A 26691-nucleotide genomic window follows, 5' to 3' on the forward strand; every position below is an offset into this window, starting at 1 on the left:
CTATTGATGACCGACTAGGCCATCCTCAGCTACATATACAGCTAGAGCCACAAGTTCCACCATGTGTTTTCTTTGATTGGTTGTATAGTTCCAAGAAGCTCTGGGGGTACTGATTTATAATATCCAGAAGCTGGAAAGAACCCAGATGTCCCTCAACAGAGGAATTGATTCCAAAAATGTGGTACATTTACACAATGGAGTACTACTCAGCTATTAAAAACAATGAGTTTATGAAATTCTTAGACAAATGGATGGATCTGGAGAATATCATCCTGAGTGAGGTAACCCAATCACAAAAGAACTCACTTGATATGGACTCACTGATAAGTGGATATTAGTCTAGAAACTTGGAATACCCAAGATACAATTTGCAAACACAAGAAAATCAAGAAGAAGGAAGACCAAAGCACGGATACTTCGTTCCTTCTTGGAATAGGGAACAAAATACCCATGGAAGGAGTTACAGAGACAAAGTTTGGAGTTGAGATGAAAGGATGGACCATCCAGAGACTGCTGCACCTGGGGATCCATCCCATAATCAGACTCCAAACACAGACAGTATGGCAGATGCTAACAAGAAACTGCTGACAGGGGCCTGATATAACTGTCTCCTGAGGGCCTTTGCCAGTGCCTGGCAAATACAGAAGTGGATGCTCACAATCATCCATTGGATGGGCACAAGGTCCCCAATGCAGGAGCTAGAGAAAGTACCCAGGGAGCTGAAGGGGTCTGAAGCTGCACAGGAGGAACATCAATGTGAACTAACCAGTACCCCCAGAGCTCCATGGGTCTAAACCACCAATCAAAGAAAACACATGGTGGAACTTGTGACTCTAGCTGCATATGTAGCAGAGGATGGCCTAGTCGGTCATCAATAGGAGGAGAGGCCCTAGGTCCTGTGAAGGTTCTATGCCCCAGTATAGGGGAAGTCAAGGACTGAGAATGGGACTGTGTGGGTTGGGGAGCAGGAAGAGGGAGGAGGGGATAGGGGTTTTTCAGGGGGGAAACTAGGAAAAGGGATAACATTTGAAATGTAAATAAAGAAAATATCTAATAAAAAAGACTGTCTCAAAAGACAAACAAACAAACAAAAAACTATGAAAAATGAAAAATATAGTCAACAAAGGACTTGCATCCACAATAGATAACATACTCTTAATTCAATATTAATAATACAATTAGAAAAAATATGAGATTTAAAGAGCTATTTTACTAGTAGAGTATAGATTAAAATATATGCAAAACCACTTACTGGCACATAAAAATTAAAACAATATCTTGATTTATACTGAAAAGGACATGGATCTTGCCTTGGTATTGACAGCTTCCATATTATGGGTAGTGGCTAAGGAAACTTTTTTTCTCTCTTACTCCTAGTACATGTGTGTGCACTACTGCACACATGCAGAGGTGAGAGGATACCTGTTGGAATTTGATTCTCTTCTTTCAATGTGTGTGTCCTGGTGATAGAACTGAGGTCCTCAGATTTGGCTGTAAGCACCTTTATCTACAGAGCCATCTAACTGGCTTTGGCTTACTGGTCTACAATTTCTAAGAGTAAGACAATGAAAGGGCTGGGGTAGAGCTAGTGGTAGAGTGCTTGCTTAGCACAAGGCCCTAGCACCACAGGTCAGAATTGAAAAAACGATCACATGCGCTCACGTGCGAGCACACACACAAACATACACGCTAGTACACACAAACATGCACACATGGGACACAGAAGTTTGAAGTTGCTTACCATAGATTACTCAGCTTTTCACTAAATCTTTCTCTTGTAGCATGTAGAACTTAAAAAAAAAAAAAAAGCCATTCTCAAACCTTGTTGTACTATCATCTAATTTTATGTAATATTCTGAAGTCTTTGACGTGGTTTCAACAATGTTCCTAGCAGTTTAATCAGGAGTAAATCCCATCTCAAGAAACAACTTTGGAGAGATTTTGGGTCAGATGGAGCACTAGAAGCTGCCTCCGTTCAGTCTTGTGAAGAAGAATCGTGCAGTGTAAACACAGTGTATTTCAAAGAAAGGAGGAGGTGAAGAGAGAGTTCACAAATCCACGGAGGTTATCTAGCATGGCTGCAAAGGGGAGAGAAACAGGAAGAGAAGGCCAAGGCCAACACAGCTCCGGCCTCAAAGCTTCCAGCAGAGGGAGGGGACACAGAAGCCTTCTCCAGAAGGTCGTTCAGAGGACCTGGTCAAAGAGACAGGCAGTGCTTCTCACAGGCCATGTCCAGTCAGTGACTTCAACCCACTGTGGGATGGGCCAGCATCCCACAGTGCATCTCCCTGGCTCAGGGGATGCGGCTAGGCATCATCTTTAGAGGGGATATACTCTTTAAAACTTAATTACCCTAGGGTCCTGAGAATGGACCAAGGAGGCAAGAATTATGCCAAGGAGCCTGGGTTTCTACCTGTTACAGCCCCAGTCCCAGAGATGGTTCTAGGGGACATTTGTAGAGTGTTGAAGGGACAGATTCTGAGAAGCCCCAAGATGTAGGCAGCAGGTAGCTCCACCATTGATGCCTGGGAGAAGATGCCATCAACATAACTTTGATTGACGTCAGCAGGTGAGTCGACTTCTGAAGCCACCTTCTCTGCTATGAGGTTAGCTACTGTGAGTCTGCACCCTCTGAAACTATGGATAAAGCTGTTCTAGAGACTCAACCAGCAACTGCCTGTAACTCCAGCTCCAGGGGTTCTGAATCCTCTGGTTAAGACCAAACACATATGTATGTTCACGTATACACACAAATACACACACACTCTCTCTCTTTCTCTCTCAAAAGTAAAGACTTATTTTTTAATGTTGTGTATGGATGTCTCTCTCTGTATATCTGTAGCACTCTCAGAGTCCAGAAGAGGGCCTTGGGTCCCTGGTCCTCTGCAGTAACAGTCCGTGTTCAAAGCCATCTCTCCAGCCCTACTAAATGGATTTTAAAATGATGAAAGTAGGTTTGCCTTGTATGGAGCTCAGTGCTGTGGAAGCTTCTCCTGCTTCAGATGAAACAGGCAGAAAGAAACTACTCAGCTAGAACATCCACCAGTCCAGAGAGTAATAGCTCGGAAGTCTTGGGATTATGGGAGACCACGCTCAGCTCACAGACTGAAAAAGCTAAGTGTGGCTGCAGAGGCCTAAGGTACAGCAAAGAAGGAAAACTATTAACGTGCAGACGGCCTTGGTTGACATCAGACTCCTCAGCACCAACATAAATCATGGTAAATGGAGATCAGAGCCCACAGTCTCTCTGGCCCTAGCCCTAGAGACATGCTCAACACCGCATGTCCTTAGACAGCTGTGATCACAAGTGAGCATTTCGATTGCATCTCTTATAAATAGTGAATGCTGAAAACTGGACACAGCCAGTGACAATGAGGATGTGGGGTGGAACAGCAGTTCTCCATAGCTGGGGGGTCATGAATGGGCACAGTTTCTCACAAAGACACACACACACACACACACACACACACACTATCATTAGCGACTCTTCTCTTTGGTATGGTCTCAAATGAGTTGAAAAGTCACAGCCATACAAAAGCCTCCACATGGGTGCTATTGTGCCTTTGTTCATGATTGCCCAAACTATGTCCTTCTGTTGGTGAAAGGACAGACTGAGGCTAATGTTTAGTTTTCTTTTACCTTGACTATAGCCTATCTAGGTCTGGGCTCATCTCTTTTTGGTCTTTGCACAGTGGCAAATTAGTGTTACCATATGGTTATGAGATGGGCGGGGTTGCTGTGTTCAACTTGAATTCAAGGTGAAGGTTGTGTAACGAAGCCCTGTCGTCCCATCTGCCATTGGCCTCTACCTCCAAATGCTGCACGACCATTAATTCATGGATTTAGCTCGGTTATGTCATCGTGTTCCATTTCTATTACTCTTTACCGTGTTCTGCTCTGTCCTGTGGCACTGTTTTGGCACATAACATTGTTAATTGCGGTCTGCTCTTCTCACAAGTATCATACAAGCATCTTGAAGGATGGGGCAGTATCTTACTATTCCTAACAGGGGAGGGGCAAAATCTTCAAATATAATATGGGTTAGTAGACCTTTGTCAAGTTGAATTAAATTACAATTAACTGGTTTGATCAGACTATCTGGTAATCTGAGCACTTCTTATCTCCAAATTTCATTCTTCTAGTCCTGAGAAGTTTGCCCGCACCACCCCCAACATACCACTATCTTCATCCTTCTTTCAAGCCTAATAAGGAGAAAGTAGGGGGTTTTGTTCTTGTTTGGTGTTTTGTTTTGTTTTGTTTTGTTTTGTTTTGTTTGGCTGAAAGGTATATAAAAGCAACTGGAGATGTTTTCACTTAATTTTTCTGTTCAGTTAAAAACTTTATCACATCCCCTCCCTCAAATATAAAGGAAAACTTCAGTTTTCCTGTTGTATGAACTTACAGTTTAGATAATTTAACTTTTGGCTCCATGCTTTTGTATCTTAAACTAAAATATAACAGTGAATACATTAACGTCAACATGCTGGTGACACGTCTAGAGACCTCTGAGGGGACAGCTTTAAAACGGGACACTCTACCTGTGATTTTGAATAGCCAGCATGGAAGTTCCGGGAAATGAAAACACACTGAGGGTGAGCTTTAAGCTTTGGTTTGCACGATTCTTGCTTCATATTTTCACCAAATTCCTTAAACTTGGACTCCTCAAATAGTTCTCTGAAAAACATTGCACATACAATGTTATTGAACAAGAATCAGATTAGATGATTGTCTATGCTACCTGAGATAGTCGCTAGTATTTATACACAGGGGTTTTAATCAGCATATGTTGCAAGACCTTTAAAAAGCAGCACACTCCTTTTGAGAGAGACATCTATACTTTTCTCAATTTTCTCACATCTCATTGTTCTCAAGGACTGGCCTCTGAACCAGTCATTGTACCAACATTTCACCAAGGTTAAATGCCTTCCATCTCCCCAAATCAAAGCCACTTCTCTGTCCTCATCTTCCTTAATGTCATGACTTCAGTAGAACTGGCCCTCACCTCCTTCTTGTGACATTTTAAAATGTTTATTTCCTTGACTCTCCACCTTTCAGTTTCTTCTCAAATACTGATTTTTTTTTCTCCCACACACCTGCCAAGTTTCCAAATGCAGGCAGTGTGAAGGGCACAGCCACAGGTCATTTCTCAGCAACCACTCCCTGGTTAGTCTCCCCCAGTCCTATGGCTTTAGATTTACTACACCTAATCTTCCATCCCGGCTTCCTAGTTTATACCGGCACATCCAACTGTAACACAGCATTTCCATTTTGGACTTCCAGTAGGCTTTAAACTCACACTGAACACACAACTTCTAGTTTATCGTCTCTCCCCCAAAATTGATCAGCATTATATTTTTCCTACCTCAGAAAGTGGCACAACCACTCAGGTGCTCCTGATAAAGTCCTAGGTGTCAGCCTTAATCCTGCCACCTCCCTCTTCTCTCTTGACTTCATGCGATCTATCAAATCACCACTCTGCCTGTAAAATATCGCAGGTCCAGCCCCTTCTTTTCATTTCCTCTGGTCTCACTAGTTCAAAACATCCTCCCGTCTCTCGCAGATGAAAGCTAGGCTTCTTACTTGCCTGTCTCCTTTCTACTTGCTCCATTAAGGTTCAGGCTTCACAGAGAAACATCTTTTGGGAGTATAAGCCAGAACAGCCATATTTTCTTATTAAGAGTGCACACTCACTTTTATCTGCAGTCTCTTAAAATGTGCTGGGTGATGTTGGCACATCCCAGAACTTGGCAGATGCAGGAGGATCTCTGTGGGTTCAAAGCTAGCCTGTTCTACATAGTGAGTTATGGCTGAGCCAGGGCAACATAGTAAAAGTCTATCTAAACAAACAAACAAACAAACAAACAAAAGCAATCATGTGGTCTAACAAATCTGTCTTAGATATTTACTAAGCAGAAGAACTGACTGTCGTTGCTCCATTTTTCTCTTTATCTCTTTCTTCTTTCTTTCTTCCTTTCTCTCTCTCTCTTTCTTTCTTTCTTTCTTTCTTTCTTTCTTTCTTTCTTTCTTTCTTTCTTAATGAGACAGCCTCAAATTCACTATGTTCTGTAGACTGGCCTTCAACTTCTGATCCCCCTGCCTCATCCTCCCAAGTGTTGAGAGAAATGAATTATTGTACTCAACTATTTTTCTATAGAGTCTCACTGTACAGCTCAGGCTGGCCAGGTCTCTTCATCCTCTTGCCACAGCCTCCCAAGTATTATAAGCATGAGCTATCCAGCCTGGTTATAGTCCTTAAATTAGATATAATATTGCTTGCACTTCATAGTGCTAAATCTAGATGAGACTATATAAAGCAGCTAGAGTGGTGCCTAGCATGTTGTAAACACTCAGTATCTGGATGAGAAAGCTATTCTCATCTAATACCTTACAATGGCACAGAAAATAAAATCAACTCCCTATAATCTAGCCTACTAATTCCTATGGATTCATCAATTTCATAATTATTTTTCTTTTGCCCTAGTAATTATTCACAAATACTCTTTCTGATAATTGGATAATGCCATGGTCATTCCCCCTTTTGGGGTCTTGGTATTTATTACCCCTTCAGCTTAGAAAGCTTTATTTTTGCAAAATTGTATTTATAAACTTTTTGTGTGTGTGCTGTGGAGTGCATATGCATAAATAGTAGTCAGAGAACAAGCCCCGGGAGTCACTTCTCTCCTTCCACCAGGGTGTCATAGTGAGTGCCATTATATGCAAGGTCATTGTGTTGCCCCTAGAAAATTTTGCACAAGGCATTCCAGAAGTCGTATTCTTTTAATTCTAGTCTCAGACTGGAGTCCTTATCCAGTCCTTCCTTGTCTACCTGTTGTGTTTGCTCGTTGTCTTTTTCCTGTCAAGTCTAGGACATAAGAACATTTGCTGCCTTGTTCCCAGTTGTATCTTCAATTCCAACAACAGTAGAAGATAGCCAACAAAGATTTTCCTTTATTATTCATGTTCTATTGTATATATATTAAATATTTGCTGAAATAAGGAACAAATGAATACTTTCTAACTTGTACATGGTAAAGAGATAGCTGCTGAGGTTTATAAGCCCACTGGGAGAAAATATGGGAAGGTGAACTTAGAATTTCTAGTTCTAAAAATACCAGAATGCAAATTCTGAACAGATTAAGTAAATAGAAACACAAAATTTTAGAGTTGAAGAAGAGGTGTTAGCCAAACCCCACCACTATTGCTGATGCCAAGAGCTGCTTGCTCACAGGAGCTTGGCATGGCTGTTCCCTGAGAGGCTTTGCCAGCACCTGACTAAGACAGATGTAGATACTCAGAGCCAACCATTGGACTGAGCCTGGGGACCTCAATGGCAGAGCTAGGGGAAGGACTGAAGAAGCTGAAGGGGATTGCAACCCCATAGGAAGAACAATATCAACTAACTGGACCATCCAGAGCTCTCAGGGACTAAACCACTAACCAAAGAGTATAATACATGGAGGGATCCATGTTTCCAGATACATATGTAGCAGAAGATGGCCTTATCTGGCATCAATGGGAGGTGAGGCCCTTAGTCCTGTGAAGGCTTGATGTCCTAGTGTAGGGGGATGCTGGAGAGGTGGGGTGGGAGTGGGTGGGTGGGTGGAGGAGCTCCCTCATAGAGCCAAAGGGGGGGGGATGGGATGGAAGGGTTGTGGAGGGGAAACCAAGAAGGGGGAATATCATTTGAAATATAAACAAATAAAATGATTAATAAAAAAGAAAAGAAGAGAAAAGAAAAGAAGAGAAGAGAAAAGAAAAGAAAAGAAAAGAAAAGAAAAGAAAAGAAAAGAAAAGAAAAGAAAAGGAGGTGTCAGTTGATCTTTTGTGTGTTTCTTGAGGGAGAGCACTTTCTAACACTGTCAGGGGATTTTTATCAGTTCTCTTAAATGGCTCCTAAAGAAAGGGGGTCTCCCTTTAGTCATGCCTTAACCTCCAAACTGGAAGGTTACCCCTGATTTCTAGCCTTAGGTTACCAGATCCACGTCTTCCAGTAAGTAAAGTAGGATTTGTTATTCCTCGGGTTTTCAATGCAGAGACTGCTGTTGTACCTCTCTAGCTCAGCAGTCCTCAGCCTGGGGGTTGCTTCCTCTCCCCATTAGGGGTCACACAACCCTTTCACAGAGGTCACATCTCAGATATCCTGTATATCAGATACTTACACCCCAATTCATAAAGCAACAAAATTACAGTTATGAAGTAGCAACAGAAATAACTTTCTACTAAGCCTTACCTCCGTTTGCAAATCAGGAACCACAAAGCAGATGCCAGAGCAAAGAATCCAATTCCCAGACTAAGAGCTCCAGCAGCCATAAAATAGGTTAAGTGACTAAAGACACCTATAGAAATATACGGTAAAAGATCATTTCATGCACATGTCACCTAATTCACTAGGCAAATTAAGGAGGTGATGTTTACAATGATATAACATGTGATATTAAGGCTGACCAAGAAATTGGGGAGCCTGAATTCTAGTCCTATACCATCCAAATAAATGGGAAGACCCAGAGTGGGAGAACAACACAGGACACACCATAAATAGAACTGGGAAAGCCCGTAGGGGATCTCACTTTAGAGATGGCAAAATTGAAGACCATGTAAAAGAAGTAACGGGACCAAAGCTGTGCAGGAATTAACGCCAGTGTTCTGATTTTTTTTTCTATTTTCTTTGCTAGCAAACATCTCAATGTATTTATAAAAAAATAATTGAGAATTAAGAAATCATGATGTAAGTAGAGTGAACTTTGTTACACAAGCATAAGGCAAACTGGAGAAAGCTTTCATAGACCAACCTAGGCATTTAACAGCAGAGGCGTGTGTGTGTGTGTGTGTGTGTGTGTGTGTGTGTGTGTGTAGACACAAGCACTCAGTGAAACTTTTCTAAGCCATCAAGAAGAGAAAAAGCTATGTCATATACAGGAGAATGGATGCAAGTGAAGATAGACATATTAAGTGAATTAAGCTGGGTCAGAAAGACAAACATCATGCTTTCTCTCATTCGTGATTCCTATGTATAGAGACATAAAATCATGTATGGAGAAGTGAAGCTGTCTAGGGGAACAGAAGAACTAATGGGGGGGGATGACAAAAGAGGGTACAGAGCCATGGGGAATAAGCTCAACAAGCAATATCTACTCACATGGTAATTTTAAATTTCATTTTTATTTTATGTGTATAGGTGTTTTGCTTGCATGTATGTCTGTGTACTACTTATGTGCCTTGAACTTGCAGAGTCTAGAAGAGGGCATTGGATCCCCTGGAACTGGGATGGTTGTGAGCTACCATATGGGTGCTAGGGATCAAATCTAGGTCCTTGAGAAGAGCAGCCAGTGTTCTTGATTGCTAAGCCATCTCTCTGCTCCCATTATTTGTTTGTTGTTGTTTGTTTGTTTTAAAAGACTTTTTTAGTACCATGGGGTTTTTTGTTTGTTTGTTTTTTGATTTTTAATTTTCTAAGTAATTTCTAGCTTCAAGATAGTGCCTCTCATTTTGTAGCTTACTGAGTTTGGAAATATCTATATTCAGCCTGGCAGTAGTGGTGCACACCTTTAATCCCAGTACTGGGGAGGCAGTGGAAGGAGTATTTCTGTGAGTTGGAGGCCAGCCTGGTCCACAAACTGAGTTCTAGGACAGCCTGGGATATACAGAAAAACCTGTATTGAAAAGCAAGCAAGCAAACAAAACAAATTCTAGAATTATTGATATGGACATTTTACTCTTTATTTATTTAGGTTATTCATCAAAGTGATATTTTAGACACAAAAAAACTATAAATGGCCCAAATGAGAAAGTCATTAAATAAGTTATGTGTGAAAAATAGTGTTAAGCTAAGTGCAGACTTCCTGAGTATCAGCACTATAGAGCTTTTGGATCACATACTTTTAAAAAAAGATATGTCTTAGCTGGACTGTGGTAGTGCACACCTTTAATCCCAGCACAAGGGAGGCTGAGGCAAATGGAACTCTGTGAGTTAAGGCCAGCCTGGTCTACAGAGAGAATTCTAGTATAGCCCTGGCTACCCAGAGAAACCCATGTGTACTGAGATTTCAGCAACCCCAGTACATGGTACTTCGCAATACATCAAATTTATGACAGCCATTACTCTGGGTGAACAGGACTATGGGAGAAATACAAACTGACCTTAATGTTCCATCTCAGATATATGACTAATAAGAAAAAAAAAATCCCACTTATTTAGGAGATTGTGTGGGTGTTTGTTATTGTCCCTTTTTTCTACTTCATTTTTTGAATTTTCTCGACTATTGTAAAAAATAGTGTTCTAAATTTTGAAACCAAAAAGAACAATGAAAAATAAATAAGGAAAACCACCAGTGGACTGTCACTGGGCACAGTTTTATAGAAACTTTTCTAGTTATCCAATTCTTCCAATGCTAGAGTGCCTGCCTCACATCAGTCCTGGGGTAGACTCCAGCAACAGGAAAAAAAAAAAAAAATCAAAACTCAGAGAATGAGTAACAAAACCAACAAGTTTATATTGAAGCATAAATTAACATATTAAAAATAAAGAACACACAGAAGTTGAAATAAAAAATGCTGTCGATAATGAATGCTAATATATTTAAAGCTGACTTAAAATAATGAATATCTGAAAAATCATTTCTAAAAGTGAGTGAAGGAGTGGCAGAGCTTCCTGTGCGGACAGCGCCCCAACCAACAGTGACTTTTCCTAAACCCTGCATGACTTCGTCTAGTACCAGCCACACAAAGCAACACAGTACAAGGGCAAGGATTCTTTGTGTGCCCTGGGAAAGGCGTTCCGGTTGGAAACAGAGCGGCTATAACGGGCACTAACACACTCTTTCTGTGAAAAGGTTAAACCTACTGAGAAGACTGTGCTGAGCCTAACTACAGATCTAAGAGAGCACTGGCTAGTCAGAGGTGTGAGCATTGTAATGGAAGCAGTAAGAGAAAGGGCCTAGTCATGCAGTTCTAAGCTGATTTTGTTACGAAGACAGTAAGCCACACGCTTTTACTCAAAATATAAAGAAAGGGAATTAAAAAGAAAGACAAGCTGGGCAGTGGTGGTGCACGACTTTAAATCCCAGCACTTGGGAGGTGGGGGCAGGCAGATTTCTGAGTTCGAGACCAGCCTGGACTACAGAGTGAGTTCCAGGACAGCCAGGGCTACACAGAGAAACCCTGTCTTGAAAAAAAACCAAACCAAAAAAAAAAAAAAAAAAAGAGGTTGAGAGCAAGAGAAAGAGGGAGGGAGAGAAAGAGGGAGGGAGGAAGGGAAGGTAGAGAGAGAGAGAGACCAAAGAGAACTCAAATTCATTACATTGAATCAGCAGTTACAAAAACTTTTCCCCAAAGAAACTGGTGGTCCCCAAAATGTTACAATTTCTACTGTATACCCATGATGCTAGCATTTCTTATCTTATACAAGTTCTTCCAGAGAACAGAAAGAGATTTCTGGCTGTTCTTCTAAACACATTTTCTTCTTTGTAGGCAAAACACTAGACTGTCTCACCATTAGGTGAAGTCATGTGACAGAGTTCTGGCCAATGGAATCTGAGCGCAATGATGCCATAAAAGCTGTCTGAAGTTCTTACTTCTGGAATGTGGAGGGGGGATGAGGGTGATCGCCATGGAAACTGTGGAAGTCACAGGTTGATAGCGGCAATCTACTGCATCTAATCAACATCATAGAAAATTCAGCCTCACAAGCACTCACATTCTTTGTAAGGGTGTGTTCTACAGTTGGAAAATAGTAAACTTGAAAATGATCCCTTTCGAAGCAACTCATGGACAACAAGAAATCACAGGGAGATATAGAAAAATATTTTTAATGGGTAGAATGAAATATGATGTCAAGGTTTGTGAGGTACCATGCAAGCAATACTCGGGGACTAGAATTGACCTTCTTCCTTCCCCTCCCCCATAAGGGAGAAACTCTCTAGACATCTACAATTATTGATGCCAGGCATAGTGGCTTATACCTCGAATCTTAGAACATAAGAGGCAGAAGTAGGTGGATCTTTCTGTGTTCAAAGCCAGTCTGGTCTATGTAGTAAGACCCAGGACAACTAGGTCTACATAGGTCTTTCCTGTCGCAAAAACAACAAAATGTCGCTCCATTGGCATACATTTCTTGAAAAGACCACCATTTTATTCTTAGTGAACTATTACTCTAGATTCCATAGTCTAATAGCTCACATGAAAGGGGTCCTAAAAATAAATCAGGGTTTCTCTCATACTTCTGCTTTGTCTGTTGGTTTGGCTTTTTGTTTGTTTGCCCCTTTCTTCTTCTCTACACAGCATTTCTGTGTAGTCCTAGCCTAGAATTTAGAGATTTGCTTGCCTCTGTCTTCCCGGTGTTTTTAATGGGAATGAACTCACATGAATTATATAGACATTTAGTGAGCTCCTTCTGCTGGTCACTGTGAATATTCTTTTTTTTCTTGATAACATGTTCAATGCCATCTACTTACCGTTTCTAATTTTAGAACTATTTATCTCATACTTTCAAGTACACCTTTGCTATCAGTCTTGTTTGTTTGTTTGTTTGAGACAGTGTCTCACTGTGAATCTCTAGGTGGCCTGCAACTTGCTACATAGATGAGGCTGGTCTCTCAGTCACAGAGATCTGCCTGACTTCCACTTGACTTGAACTCCAGAGTGCTGGGATTAAAGGTGTTTGCCACCATCCCTGGTTAGAAATATTTTTAATTAAAAAAATTGTATGTGAATATATGTAGGCCAGAATGTACATATATATATACCATGTGTGTGCAGGTGCCTACAAGCCAGAAGAGGGTGTCAGATCTCCCGGAGCTGGAGTTACAGGTGGTTGCGAGACACAGGCAGGATGTGGATATAGGAAATCAAACCCAGGTCCTCTTGCAAGAGCAAAAAGTGTCTTACCTCTGAGCATCTCTCCAGCCTCCAAATGTTATAAATCTTACAGTTACATTGACTGGGTAAAATTTTAGCCTCATATAATACAAGGAAATATTTAAACCTTCCTTCTTAAAATGATTCTTCAATAACTTGAGACAGCCTTTGCCTGAACTTATAGGCAACACTAAGATTTTTATTGGGGATGTATTTTCCCAGTTCACCAAATTGTTCCTCAATAAAGTTCTTCTTGAAAAATGAAGAAAAAAAATTCCAACAAGAAGAATGTATTGGCTGGACATGATGGTCCAGGCCTTTAGTCCCAGCACTTGGGAGGCAGAGGTAGTCAGGCCTCTGTGAGTTCAAGGCCAGCCTTATCTACATAGTGACTTCTAAGTGAATCAGGACTACATAGTGAGACTCTGTCTTCAAAGGAGGAGGAGGAGGAGAAGGAGGAAGAAGAGGAGGAGGAGGAAGAGGAGGAGGAAAAGGAAGAGGAGGAAAAGGAAGAAGAGGAGGATGAGGAAGAGGAGGAAAAGGAAGAAGAGGAGGATGAGGAAGAGGATGAAGAGGAAGAGGAGGAAGAGGAGTGGTTGACATGTTTCCTTTTACATTTTGCCTTGTAGAAGGCTGAGTTAAGTTTTACTTTAAAGATAATTATGTAGATTTTTCTATTTTATAAAATATGTTGTCAATCTTACATCTTGACTTCTTATGTATTTTTAAATGTTTTCTTTAAGTTTATATTCCAGACATAAAGAGCATCAGTGACTGCTCATCAGAGATGGCTCAGTTGGTAAGTTGCTCACTACACAAACCAGAAGGACCTGGGTTAGGAGTTCAGCATCCATATAAAAAACAGAGTTCTACAGTCTGCACCTGAAGTTCCAGCACTGTGGTGGCAGAGACAGGGGAATCCCTAGGATTTGCTAGCCAGTCAAATAACAAACAAGCTCCAGGCTCAGTGAGAGACTCTGTCTCAAAAGTTAAGGCAGATGGTAATTGAGGAAGATAGTCTATATTAACATGTGGCCCCAAATGCACATGTGCACATACACACATACATGCAAACACCTGTACACATACCTGCACGCACATGTGCAGACAAAGGAACATGTATGTACACATACAACCATGCAAAGAATATCATGTGTTAGAGACAATGTTCTGGGTTTCCCATCATAGACCAGAAAAAAAGGAGCTCAATATTTTATTATGACCAAATCCATATTTCTACTTATAGAAAATACTTTCAGTTTTTCAAATGGACAATGCAAATAGTTTTCTTCTTCAGATCTATGTTTTCAGTTGTAACCTGGGTAGCTAATTTCATCCGAAGGCATCAATCTAGACATGACATTAAATTTCAGTACAAACAAGTCTTATAATGGATGCCAAGAAAAACAACTCTGCCATGACATGAAAGTCCAAACAAGACCAAAATATTTTATTTTCAATAATCAAAACATTAACTGCAATAAACAAAAATGACAGAGAAGTTTCTCTGGTCAAAAGAAAATGTAGCTGTCATTGAAGATCCTCCAGAGATTCTCTCTCTCTCTCTCTCTCTCTCTCTCTCTCTCTCTCTCTCTCTCTCTCTCTCTCTCTCTCCTCTTTTTCCTAGAAGTTAGTCAACTCTTAGTGGAAAATGTACTGAGCTAAATTCTGCTTCTGCATCTTGGCCTCAGGGAGATACAAGAAAGACAACTGCAGCTAATGAGTGAAAACATTTTAAATCTACAAAGTTATTAAATATTTGTTATTAATCCTGTGAGGATAGAAGCCGACTTTCTCAACTCTCAAACTAGAGCATCCACTTTATTGCTTGTGTATGCTCCACAAAAAATAAACTTAACTCCTTGAAGAAATAATAAGTGACTGACTTTGTATCTTTGCCAGGCCCTTGTCTTACACTGACAGCTGTCTGACCCCTTAGAGACGGTGTGGGCAAATGAAATCCAAAACATTAACTATGCAGTGAGTAAACATTACAAGTAGTAAGTGACCCTCTAGAAAGTATATTAGCAATAGACTTCTTTCTCTAAAGAAATAAATCCTCAGGGGGTGGATGGAAGATGGTGGACTCAAGATACCCAGAACTTTCCTATGCTTCCAGAAATGTGAAATAAAATCTCAGATTAATGATGAATGGGGGGTGCGGATGGCACAGAAAGACAAGGAAGGGTCGTGGGAAACAGTAGACAGGAAGGAGATAAAAATCCAGAAGTATTGGAGTTTCCATTAGGGAAATGAAGGCGACAGGGCAGACTATTAAGCTCCTCGGGGACCAGCTGGCAGAGTGGCAGAGCAGGAGAGTAAGGGGGGTCGTCCACCATGTGCATCAAGTATACTGGAGAGGGAGGCCCTGCACTCCAGGCTTCCCTGCTACTGCTGTGGAAGGGGGTCATTCTAGAAGCCTTACTCTCAGGTCTTTCATTCAGGGAGAGAAGAAGGCCAATAGCTCCTGACTCCCAGCTAAATGAGTGACAACTCTAAGAGCCTGGTTGCAACTAGTACTCTGATTTACACATACACAAGAGAGACAGAGGGAGAGAGAGAGAGAGAGAGAGAGAGAGGCAGACAGACAGACAGACAGATCTACTTGGGTTGAAACGATGAATCTTTCTGAAGAAGAGATCTGGGAGTGATTGTATCAGAGCAACTTTTGTTCAAATTCTTGTAGAAGGAGAGATTTCATAGTAGCTGCACAGGGCAGAGCACTTCATGGCCAGGGCACATAGGATTACTCTTGACCCTCTGGCCCACATGGCTTTTGTCTTACTACTTTCTGTATTCTCAGAGGGCCTGAGAGATTTGGTGGAGAGTGGCTGCTGCTGGGATTTCTTGTGCCAAACCCACATTGGCTGGTGGGAGGGGGCATCCAGGAAGGGGGCTGGGTAACGTGCTCCTTAGTCTCAGTTGGTGGGAGCACTGGAGGGGAGCTCCTGGGTGCTCTATGTCGGCCGGTCTGCACACAGAGAAACACTGACATGAATTCAGCCTGGAAACCAGCACAGCGGGATGGTCCCGAAGGAGGGCAGAGCTCTATCTGCAAACGTCCCTTAGTGGTGTTGTCCATTTGGACATCAGAGAGAAAACAGCTGCTCCCCACCCCCAGGAAAGTGCTGAAGGACAAGCCTGGGTGGGGGTGGGGGACAAAGAATTTCCACCCTCCTTCTCTTCAGTAGAGAGTTTGTCTGAAGTTTTTTCTCATTATTTCTACCATCAGGTCATACAATTGTCTCTTTATCCCTTTGTTACATTCGTTTACTGTTTTACCTGCGTGTGTATGTGTGTACCGTGAGTATATCTGGTGATAGATCAGAAGAGGGTTTCAGATCCCCTAGGAATGGACTAACAGAAGGTTTTGAGCTGCCACAGGATGCTGGGAATCAAAAGCAAGTAAGAGTATTGGCTAATCCAGAGGACCTACATTTAATTCCTAGCACTTGTATGGTAGCCCGCAACCATCTAACTCCAGTTCCACGAGATCTAATGCCCACTGCTGGCTTCCAAGAACACTGCAAGAGCATTGAGCTGACAAAATACCCATGTACGTAAAAATAAACAATACATTCTTTTAAAAAAGAGTTAGGTGAGGGGTGGCAAGATACCTCAGTAGGTAAATAAGCTTGCTTCATGTACTTCCCATATCATATATATACACACACAATAATAATAATAATAATAATAATAATAATAATAATAATTTTAAGAGCTAGATGAGAAACCCAATAATATACCTGAGCAATTCAGTAAGAAAATTGAGATTCTGGAGAATACCTTCTAAAAGTTTTAGAAATATCTGCCCCTAGAGGCACGGCAGGTGTGGCTTCTGTGTCACACGTGCATCAGTAGATGGCAGAGAGGAGAGAGGATAGGTCTAAGCTCAGTGTTCTGCCCTGTGAGCCTCTGAATGATAGCAGCCTAACACTCCCTGGAAAAAGGGAGCCTGAGATGACCACCAGTCAGATGCCAGGGGGCCCAGACAGGGAGCTAGCCTGAGACGACCCCCAGTCCAGTTCCAGACAGGCCTGGAAGGGCTCCCAGGCTAGGAAGCAAGCCAGAGACTAGAAGAACCCCCACCTGGGAATGCTGGGTCCCAGACAAGGAGTGAGTCTTAGTCAGATGACCTCAGCGTGGGGTCATGTAGGCTGGCCAGGAGACGAGGGAGCCCCAAATGACCACCAATCTAGACAAGGAGCTAGCCTGAGATGACCACCAGTCCTGTGCTGTGCAGGCCTGGGGAGAGCAGACCATGTCTGGGATGACCACTGCCAGGTGCTATAATACACAGACTCCTGAGACCGCTCCTGAGACGACCCCAGATTCTCAGAGACCCCGGGCACTACTAAGAGGAGCAAGTAAGTGGTGGAGAAATGGAAGAGAAAGAAACAGAAAGATGTGGGCACAATGAAGAGAGGCAGATCTAGAACTAGAGTCTCGAGTGATGCCAACTGCGATCACGGTGGGGTCCTGACCTGCGCTGCCATTGGGAACCATGTCTGGGTCTGTGGCCCTCATCAGCAGAGTTCTGTTATCACCAAAGGTCAGGCATATGTCCCTGGTCTGATCTGCCACCCAGAGACATGTTAGTGTCTAAGGGCTATGCAGAACTGGCTCACCCTTACATGGGCATCGTGGGAGAGCTGGCCCTGGGGGTATGAGAACGGGAGAGCTAAACTCACCCCTAGCCAGCTTCAGTACTTGGGACAGCATGTCGGAAAGTTGCTCAGGAAGCACAGTAGAGCTGGCCCTGGTTGAAGGAACTGTGGGTGAGCTGTCCCTGAGGGTATAAGCATGGGGGAGCTGGCTCTGCCACTCATCTCCTGCGCAGTGGGAAGGATGAGGGACAGATACCCTTCTTCTTCCTTGCCCCTTGTCATCTATGGCAGGAGGGAGACCCCCTGGTATCATGAGAGCAGGAGAGCTGGCCATGCCCCTTCCTGGTGGTGGCATTGGACAGGCCAGTTGAGGCAGGGTAAGAGAGTTCACCCCAGTGGGGTGGGTGTGGAAGAGCTGGGAGACTATCCAGCTCAGATACTTCTAAGGCCCAGATCTAGGGCTTTGAATTGACCCACTCCAACACTACCCCATCTATGAACTGCTGGAGTGCATGAACTGCTCAGTTCTGCAGATCCAAAGCCCCAGAATCCCCGTGATATGGAACAACAACAGGATAACTGAAATGAGTCCTAGTGAGGTCCTAGTATTGATACTGTAGCAGAAAGCAGAGGGCTCAGGTGGGACCACGTTCTACCCCGCTGTTGGACACAGCCGTCGGGGAGGCAAAATGTGAGGAGCTTGACTGAGCATATCCCAAACCGCTGCTGTCATCAGGTGTTGGGCTTCAGGGAAGCACTGAGACACTGCTGGAGCCGGGGGGTGGGTGGGGGTGAGAAAGCGCAGTCCGAGATGTGGGGGGCCAAAGTTGGGGTTTCCTGATTTCTGGGCCTCCAGTCACTGCTGGAGAACTGCACAGAGAAGTCAGAAACGAAGTGTCGGGTCCAACTGGGCACTCCCAAACTCTTGGACGTTCAGAGGCTGCCGAGGAGTTGAGAGTAAAGTCTGCAGCAGACTGAAGAGAGTGAGTAGTCCAGGGCCAGGGGGGAATAGGAACTCCAGCTTAGTTTATTGGTGAAGATAGAGGTGGCTGACTGGAAGTGCAGAGAGACCTTCTGCAGGAGACTTAAGCTGTGACTTTAAGGCCTTCTCCATGCTCCCTACTGTGGTTCTCTATTAAAGAGGCAGCACTTAAAAAAAAAAAAAGGTTTATTTATTTTTATTTATATGAGTACACTGTAGCTGTCTTCAGACACACACCAGAAGAGGGCATCGGACCCCATTACAGATGGTTGTGAGCCACCATGTGGTTGCTGGAAATTGAACTCAGGACCTATGGAAGAGCAGTCAGTGCTCTTAACCTCTGAGCCATCTCTCCAACCCCCCAAGACAGCACATGTTTATCCATACTGTTTATTGACTGTTCATTGTGGAAAATGGATGCGTACCAACATCCCAGGGTTGACTAGAGATTGAATACCATTTGCAGGAAGAAATGCTCAGGAAGGGAAGCTTATTGGGTAAACCCTCAGAACCTCTAGGTACCTCATTAGCATGGAGAACTCTGTTTTGGGCTACATCCAACATGGGGAGCATGGCGCATGTTCCAGCCCAGGAATCTAGCAGGTAGCAGGGAGGTGCCTGCTGGCTCAGGTGTGAGTTTCTGGGGTCTCAGGCCCACTCTACCTTACCAAGTTTCCTGGCATGGTCTACTGTCCCATAGCCTCACACCAGACCAACGAGTCATTGCAATGAACATTTGCAAGCAGGGAAGTGTGGACAAAAGGGTATATTGTGGGGTAAACTGTGACACATGCAACTTCCACAATGAGATTTCTTTCCTTTGATGGGGTGAGGGAGGTTGTAAGGGTGGAAGGTGGAAGCAAGGGGATGAGGAGGTGAAAGGGATTGGGGTACATGATGTAAAATTCACAAAGAATCAATAAAATGTTAAGGATTTAGAAATAAAGGGCTGGAGAGATGGTTCAGCAGTTGAGAGCACTGATTGCTCTTCAGAAGGACCTGAGTTCAAATCCCAGCAACCACATGGTGGCTCACAACCATCCATAATGAGATCTGACGCCCTCTTCTGGTGTGTCTGATTATGTCACATTACAGTTAAAATAACAAGAGTACAAAGCAGAGAAACAATATTGCTAAAAGTAACTGAAAAATGCCAAATTAACTACATACAAAGGCAAAATTCATCAGAACTACATGAGACCTCTTGGAAGAAATTCTGAAAGCCATGAAAGCATAGAATAATATTTTAACCCATGACAGTAGATAATTATGAACAAAAGTTACTATATCCACCAAAGTTATTCTTTAAATCAACAGAAAAGTAAAGATCTCCCCTGATAGTCACAAAATAAATCAATTAATTACCATCAAGCCATTACTGCAGAAGATATGTAAAGGAATCCTACACAGAGATGAAGAGAGATAGCCACAAACAGGAGGGTCCCACAAATAATACATTTCACAAGAAGAATGTATGAACCATGAAACAATCAAATTACATAGTTTAACAGAGTAAAATGGGAAAGCCCTATAGTGAATAGAAAGAAATAAAAGAACAAAGTATTTGAATTAACTAGAAAAACACAAAACACTCAATATATTTACAGGAATCAGCAAATATCTCTCAATCATAACTTAAGTGTAAACAGTCTTAACTCACCAATTAAATGACACAGACTGAATGAATGGATTAGGAAACAAGGCCCAACTGTTTGTTGCCTGCAAGACATGTATTTCACTATCAGAGTACAGACCAAGGGGTAAAGGATAAAGAATGATATACCAGAAGCAAGTCGGAATACCTCTACTCACATCTGAAAAAGTAGACTTCAAGTCAAAATCAGAAAGTATAAAGTCACTACAGAGCAACAAAGAGGCAAACTGTGCATCCCTGTTTCACAGGGCAAACACTTGCGGATATCAAGCAACAGATAGGTCAAGAAACAGCAGTAGAGTTCAATACCCTACGCTTATCAATGCACCACTCATACAAAAAAATTAATAAAGCAGATAAAACTGCACCGTAGGGAAAAAAGGATGGTGGATGAGACCCACACATGGTCTGACAAAGTCTTCAGGGTCTAATCTGGAGAAGGCTCAAAACAGCTTTAGAATATTTCTCCCTTAATTGGAGAAGTGAAATAGAAAACTTTTCAAAAGCAGAAGAGAACATTCAGAGCTGGTGTCAGCTGAATTAGCTTTGTTAGGGGAGCTCCTTGCACCCAATAAGGAAATGCTGGCTACAGACTGGAAGCCAGAGAATAGAAAACCTTTACAATGGCAGATCCTCTAAAGGGCTGGGAATAAAAGCCATGCCCAGGGTAATAGCAGCTTTAGCAGAAGGAAATGCTGGGAGAAAATCCCACTCTCTTCACCAAGTAAGTGCCTGATGGAACACAAGTGGGAAGCTACTTCACAAAGACTCCTGCTGCCCTGGCATCCTGATGTCCTGAGACCCTTTCTAAACCACACTCAGGAAGTTCAGAGCAAGAATCAGGAGTCTATACATTCAAATCTAGCTTGCAGAATACTACTAGATTGCAGGAGGGGAAAAAAAAAAACCCAACAACAACCAAAAAAACTTAAATCAGGACCATGTAGCGTCCCATGAGCTGAAAATCCAAAGGTGAGGGTTAACACAGACTCCAACCAGTATACTGGAAATTGGAAAGGACCACACAAGTGTTGAAGAAAACAGAATCCTGAAGGGATAACAGATGTGGGAGCAGATTCTGGGACTCCAGTGGTGAAGCAGCTCTAATGGACTGGACCAGAATCTATAATCCAACCAGCCAAAGGAAGACCCAGAGGTCAGAACCCATCACAGAAGAGCTATAAGGAGTGAGATAGGCTTCTGTGAGCTGGGGAAGACAGCTGAGAGCTCCAGACTGAAGCCAAGCTGTCAGGTCACACCTATATATGTAGCTCCACCCAGCTCCTCCCACCCTCTACATCAGTTCCTCCTCCTTATTTAACACCCACTGGCAGTTTAGCAGGCTAGTTTGGCTCTGCCCTGTCTTTGCCTGGACACAGTGTTCTTCCTTATTCAGCCCTCCCCACCCCCCCACCCCCAAGAGCATAGATTGGTCGTGGCTTTAAAGGTCTCTATATCTCAGCCTCCTTTTTATTATTTGATTGCATACCCCCCTTCAGTCTACCATTAGCAAAAATTCCTTTATTTCTCTGTCCTGTTTTCATTCCTAGATTCCCAACCCCCTTATTCTGCTTTTTCTTTTCTTTCTTTTTCCTTTCCTTTCCTTTCCTTTCCTTTCCTTTCCTTTCCTTTCCTTTCCTTTCCTTTCCTTTCCTTTCCTTTCCTTTCCATTCATATGCACAGTAACTAATCTATCAAGATGCTATTGGTGGCCCTTTACTCCATAACATGATTAGCACTTGGGGGGCAATTGGTTTGTAGTTAATAATTACTGTATTTTCATAATGGACCTGTCCTTGGCTGTGGTTGCAGGCTGCAGTGCTTTATCTGAGAGTGTCCTCCATGGGCTCTGGTATTTGAATACTTGATCCTCATTTAGTGGCACTGTTTGGGGGACCTTTAGGAAGTGTGGCCTTGCTGGAGGAAGAATATCATCTAGGATGGGATGTGAAGTTTCAAACCCTTCCAGCATTCCCACTTAGCTATCTCTGATTCCTGTTCATGGTGGAATATGTGAGTTCTCAGCTTCCAGCTCCAGCCGGTATATCTGCTGCCTGCTGCCATTGTGTCTTTGACATTATGGACTCTAAAGTCTTCTTGAATGGTAAGCCCAAACAAACTCTTTCATTTATAAGTTATTGTGGCCATAGAGTTTTAATCACACCGATAGAAAAGTTACTAGTACACAGACAGACAAGGAATTCTGAGGACAGAGCCTGGACCACTGAACCACCACTCTAACAGAGAAAAACAACACCAGAATTCTACAACCTAGTCCCTCTTGAACATTGCAAACGCTTCTACTTAAAGAAGAAAGGTGATCTAAATAAAAGCCAAATTCAATTTATGACCAAACTCCAGATGTACAAATCCCAACACAAAAATACAAGCATGAAAAAAAAATTTCCTACAAACTGACCAACCCAGCAGTAACGGCCCCCAAAAGAATGACATGAGCAAAATTCCTGGTAACAAATCCAAAAGAATGATTATAAGTACATTCAAAGCAACCAGACACACAAATAAACTGAATTAATTCTTTGAGAATGCAAACAGCTGAACCAAATAAGGAAGTACTTACAACTCAACAAAGAGATAGAAATAACGAAGAAAACCAAATTGAAAAGCTCAGTGGAAAGACCCACCAAGAGAATAGGACTAATTCTGGAGGCAGTTCCTTGTGTTGGTGTGGATGCTGGGGGTAGCTTTTCCTAGCCTCAAGGTTTCTTCTTTCTCTGGGTCTGCTGGGGTCTGTCACCTGTTCTACTCCTGCCAGATTCTATTTCTCATCCCCCTTCTTCCTGCCACCAGCAGCCCCCCACTAGACCCCTGGGCACAGCATCCTTTTCTCTATGTCTTCCAGATTCTATGTCTCCAACAGTACCCATACATATCTATAAGCAAAACTACTCATATACACAAAGTAAAAACAAATACATCTTTTTTAGTTAAAAAAATACAGATTTCCAAGGGATAATTGAGTCTTTAGTGGTGAAAATTTAGAAAAATGAAAGTAATTTTGGTGACAAGATCTGTTTTCTTCCCCTTCAGGGTTAGGAAGTTGAAGACTAGGAAGCATATTAAAATTGATAAGGTAGAATTCTATGATACATGAACATATTTGTAACCAGTATACTATTTAATAGATATGCTGTGTAAGAAGGTAGATGGCAAGAAAAAAAATGAAAGAAAGCAGAGAGAGCGTAATTTACAACTCTGAAAGCATATTGTTTCAGATTGCCCTCCAGTTCAGCTTGCCCTAGAATGAGACCTGGTGAGGAGGCAGCTTACCACTGCTCCAGGAAAGGAAGGCTGGGGATGGAGAGAGAGCTGGTGGTTAAGAGCACTGGCTGCTCTTTCAGAGGACCTGGGTTCACTTTCTATCACTCACATGGTGGCTCACAACTGTCTATTACTGCAGTCCCAGGGAATGTGACACCCTCTTCTGGCCTCTGAGAGTATCATACATGCACAGAATGCTCCCCCCCTCCCGTGTGTGTGTGTGTGTGTGTGTGTGTGTGTATAACTCCCATACATATAAGATAAAAATAAATAAACCTTTAAGAAGAGAGGAGGTTTCAGCTGTGTACCATAGGAAGCAGTTTTGTGCATGGAACTGGAGTGAGGGATGGGGTAGGGGTGGCATAGTTGTGAATTTATCCCGTAGGAAGTCTCTGCAGTGATTCACGTACATGAGACCAACAAAGAAGAAAAAGCTGGTCCACAGTTTCAATAACAAGATATTAGTGGCTGTAACACAAGCTACACACATCGTCATATTTCAGAATGATGTTCACTACAGGTTTGTCATGTATGCCACTTATGATGTTGAGATATTTTCTCAATATTCTGAGTCCCATCAGGACTTTTATCATGATGAGGGGGTGTCATATTTTGCCAGAGGCTTTTCTTGCATCTGTTAAGATGATGGTGTGATTTCTACCCTTTAGTGATTTTCAGATGTTGAACCATCCCTACATTTGTAAAAAGGTGAAAAAAGGTACTCCAAGCAAATGAAGACTAGGAAATAAGCAGGCATCCCTTTTCTAAAATCTGTCAACACAGACACCAAGCCAAACTAGTCAGAAGAGATAAAGGTCCCTTCCATCAGTTGCAGGAAGAATCCATCAAGAGGATATTGCAATTCTAAATATGTATGCACCAAAGATGGGAACATTTAATTTTATAAAACAAACAAAAAAATTGCTATACATAAAGTTACAGATAAACTCCAAGACCGAAATAATGGGTGACTTTAATCTCCTCTATTCTCTCCTGTCCTCTTCTCTCTTCTCCCCTCCCCTCTTTTCCTCTCCTCTTCCCTCCCCTTTCCTCTCCCCTCCCCTCCCCTGCTCTCCTCTCCCCCCTCACTTCTCCTCTCCCTTCATTTCCTCTCCTCTCTTCTCTTCTCTTTTCCTCTTCTCTCCCCTCCTATCTCTGTTTCTGTTTCTCTTTGTTTCTCTGTCTCTCTGTCCCTGTCCCTTCCCTCTTCCTACCCCCTGCAAACCACCCCACCCCCACCCCCCAAGGCTCTGGCTGTGTAGTCAAGGCTGAGCTTAAACTCAAAATCCTCTGGCCAGACTGGCTCAGCTTTTCAACATTTAGTTACTATTTACCAAATGGCATCCTTGTGAAACACTTTTCCCACTCGTACTCTTGAAGACATGCCTGTTTTTAAGGCTATGGTCAAACGCCACCTTCTCTACCAAGTCACCCGAGTTTTAGCAGTTGGCGTTAATTCAGCTTCTTCTCTCCTGTTTTTACGGTTTATCTAAGGCACCATCAGCCTATCTCACGAGTACATCTCCTCCCAAAGTCACATAAAACCAGAACTGGAACCTGAAAAGCACTGGCAGCAAGAGAGGCAGCCTGATCACGTCTCCCTTAATTTCAGCTGGCCTCCTCCCAAGCGCTCCTAAATAAATACACAGTCTAAAAGCCACCACACAGCTTGCTCTGCAAATTCAGCTTCAAGGCAAATCCACTAAACCTCACACCCAAAGCGAATGTTTATTTTACACTCCCTTTCCTTGAGGAAGCTAGGGAGCTTTCACAACCATGCTGGTCCTTCCCACTAGATGGTAAATAAACTTCTTCCTTCTTCAGAGGTATGTCTCTGTGTTCTCCAGGGGCTCGACTGCAATCCTCTCTCTCTCTCTCTCTCTCTCTCTCTCTCTCTCTCTCTCTCTCTCTCTTTCTCTCTCTCTCTGCTCGAGGAAAAAAATCCCTCAGGAATCAGGAGGAGGCTCTTGGATATGTGCATGCTAAAGCAAAGTTAGCACTACCAGGGCTGTAAGCCTGTANTCTCTCTCTCTCTCTCTCTCTCTCTCTCTCTCTCTCTCTCTCTCTCTCTCTTTTTCTGTGCTCGAGGAAAAAAATCCCTCAGGAATCAGGAGGAGGCTCTTGGATATGTGCATGCTAAAGCAAAGTTAGCACTACCAGGGCTGTAAGCCTGTACCAACAGGGAGTAAAAGACAGGGGGGGGGATATATGTCTCAATGAAGCTGCTCAGTTGTGGGGGTGGGAGGAGAGAGGGGGAGAGAGACAGAGAGATGTATTTTTAAATAAATGTAATGTCATTTTACCGTATTTAATCTGACAATAACCCGAATATGATACTGAGTGGAGATCAAATTTATACCCATGTATTTTCTTTTCTTTATCAAGTTATTTATCCATTTACCATCATTTATCAATTTCAACATTCCACAGACAACTTCTGATTCTTTTGTGGCATTTTGGGTTTAGCCACCGTGTTCGATAGCTAGGTAGAAGTCTTTGAAACCGTTCCGAAGAGTCCATCACACAGCCATATTTCAGTCTCATTCTCCCGGAGTAAGGATGAACATGCATAAGACTTGTAGCTTTTCCTGAATACATTCTCAAGGTGCTACTTCCTTTCAGTTTATAAAATGAATTGATCAACCATTCCAATACGCTCACTTTATCCCTAAGTCCTACTCTTTCCCTATTAACAAGCAAGCCTCCATGCTCAGCAATTCGACTCTGTTGAGTTTTGTTGGTATCTGTTCATAAGAGGTCAAGAGGCCTGCAGGACATTCAGTATTATCTTCATTTCAGGGTGAGCCTTTGTAAATTTTCTTTCTCTGAAACTGTCTGTCAAATGTTTCTTTCAGTAAGCTACTCACAGGGCTCAACAGCAGAGTACTGGCCCGGTGCTGGATGCGAAGCGTCCCCTCCCAAGCTGCATGTGTTGAAGGGGGTCTCCAGCTCCTGGTGCTATAGAGAGGATCATTATGTTTTTATCTTCATCAATGAGTTAATCCATTGCTGATTTTTGATGAGTTCATAGCTGAATAGATACTAGTTGGAAGAAGTGGGTCACCAGGGCAAATCTTAACAGGGTACATCTCCTCCCCCACTCCCCCAACCTCCTGATGACTCCTTTGTCTCCCTGCCTCCTTTCACCACTAGGTGAACAGCTTTCTTCTTCTGTGGCTTCCTTCCCAATGTCCTGCCTCACAGTGCTCAGGCCCAGAAGCCACAGTGCTAAGTGAAGAAAAATATAAAAGTAAGGCTTTGTTTTTAAGTAGACTTCTCAGGTATTTTGTTACAGCGCCAACAGCCAAAAAAAA

General features: G+C 42.7%; 1 protein-coding gene and 1 non-coding gene across 3 annotated transcripts in view; one reads left to right on the forward strand and one right to left on the reverse strand.

The window, feature by feature from the left end:
• Positions 1-11568, reverse strand: part of C4H1orf185 (chromosome 4 C1orf185 homolog) — a 26027-nt gene extending 14459 nt beyond the window's left edge. Inside the window, exons 1-3 of one of the 2 annotated variants that reach the window (XM_021161148.1) lie at positions 11489-11568; positions 8231-8336; positions 4539-4674 (exon numbers count right to left, since the gene is read on the reverse strand). In XM_021161148.1, the coding sequence (XP_021016807.1) occupies positions 4539-4674; positions 8231-8336; positions 11489-11504 (258 nt within the window). In that variant the 5' untranslated portion in view covers positions 11505-11568. The other variant, XM_021161149.1, reaches the window with a different exon arrangement.
• A 5091-nt stretch (positions 11569-16659) lies between these two features.
• Positions 16660-16790, forward strand: LOC115030994. The gene has a single exon (XR_003836586.1). It is a non-coding gene; the product is annotated as a small nucleolar RNA SNORA17 (small nucleolar RNA).
• The last annotated feature ends 9901 nt before the right edge of the window (positions 16791-26691 follow it).

Source organism: Mus caroli, chromosome 4 (assembly GCF_900094665.2).
Source record: "Mus caroli chromosome 4, CAROLI_EIJ_v1.1, whole genome shotgun sequence".
Taxonomy (NCBI): Eukaryota; Metazoa; Chordata; class Mammalia; order Rodentia; family Muridae; genus Mus; species Mus caroli.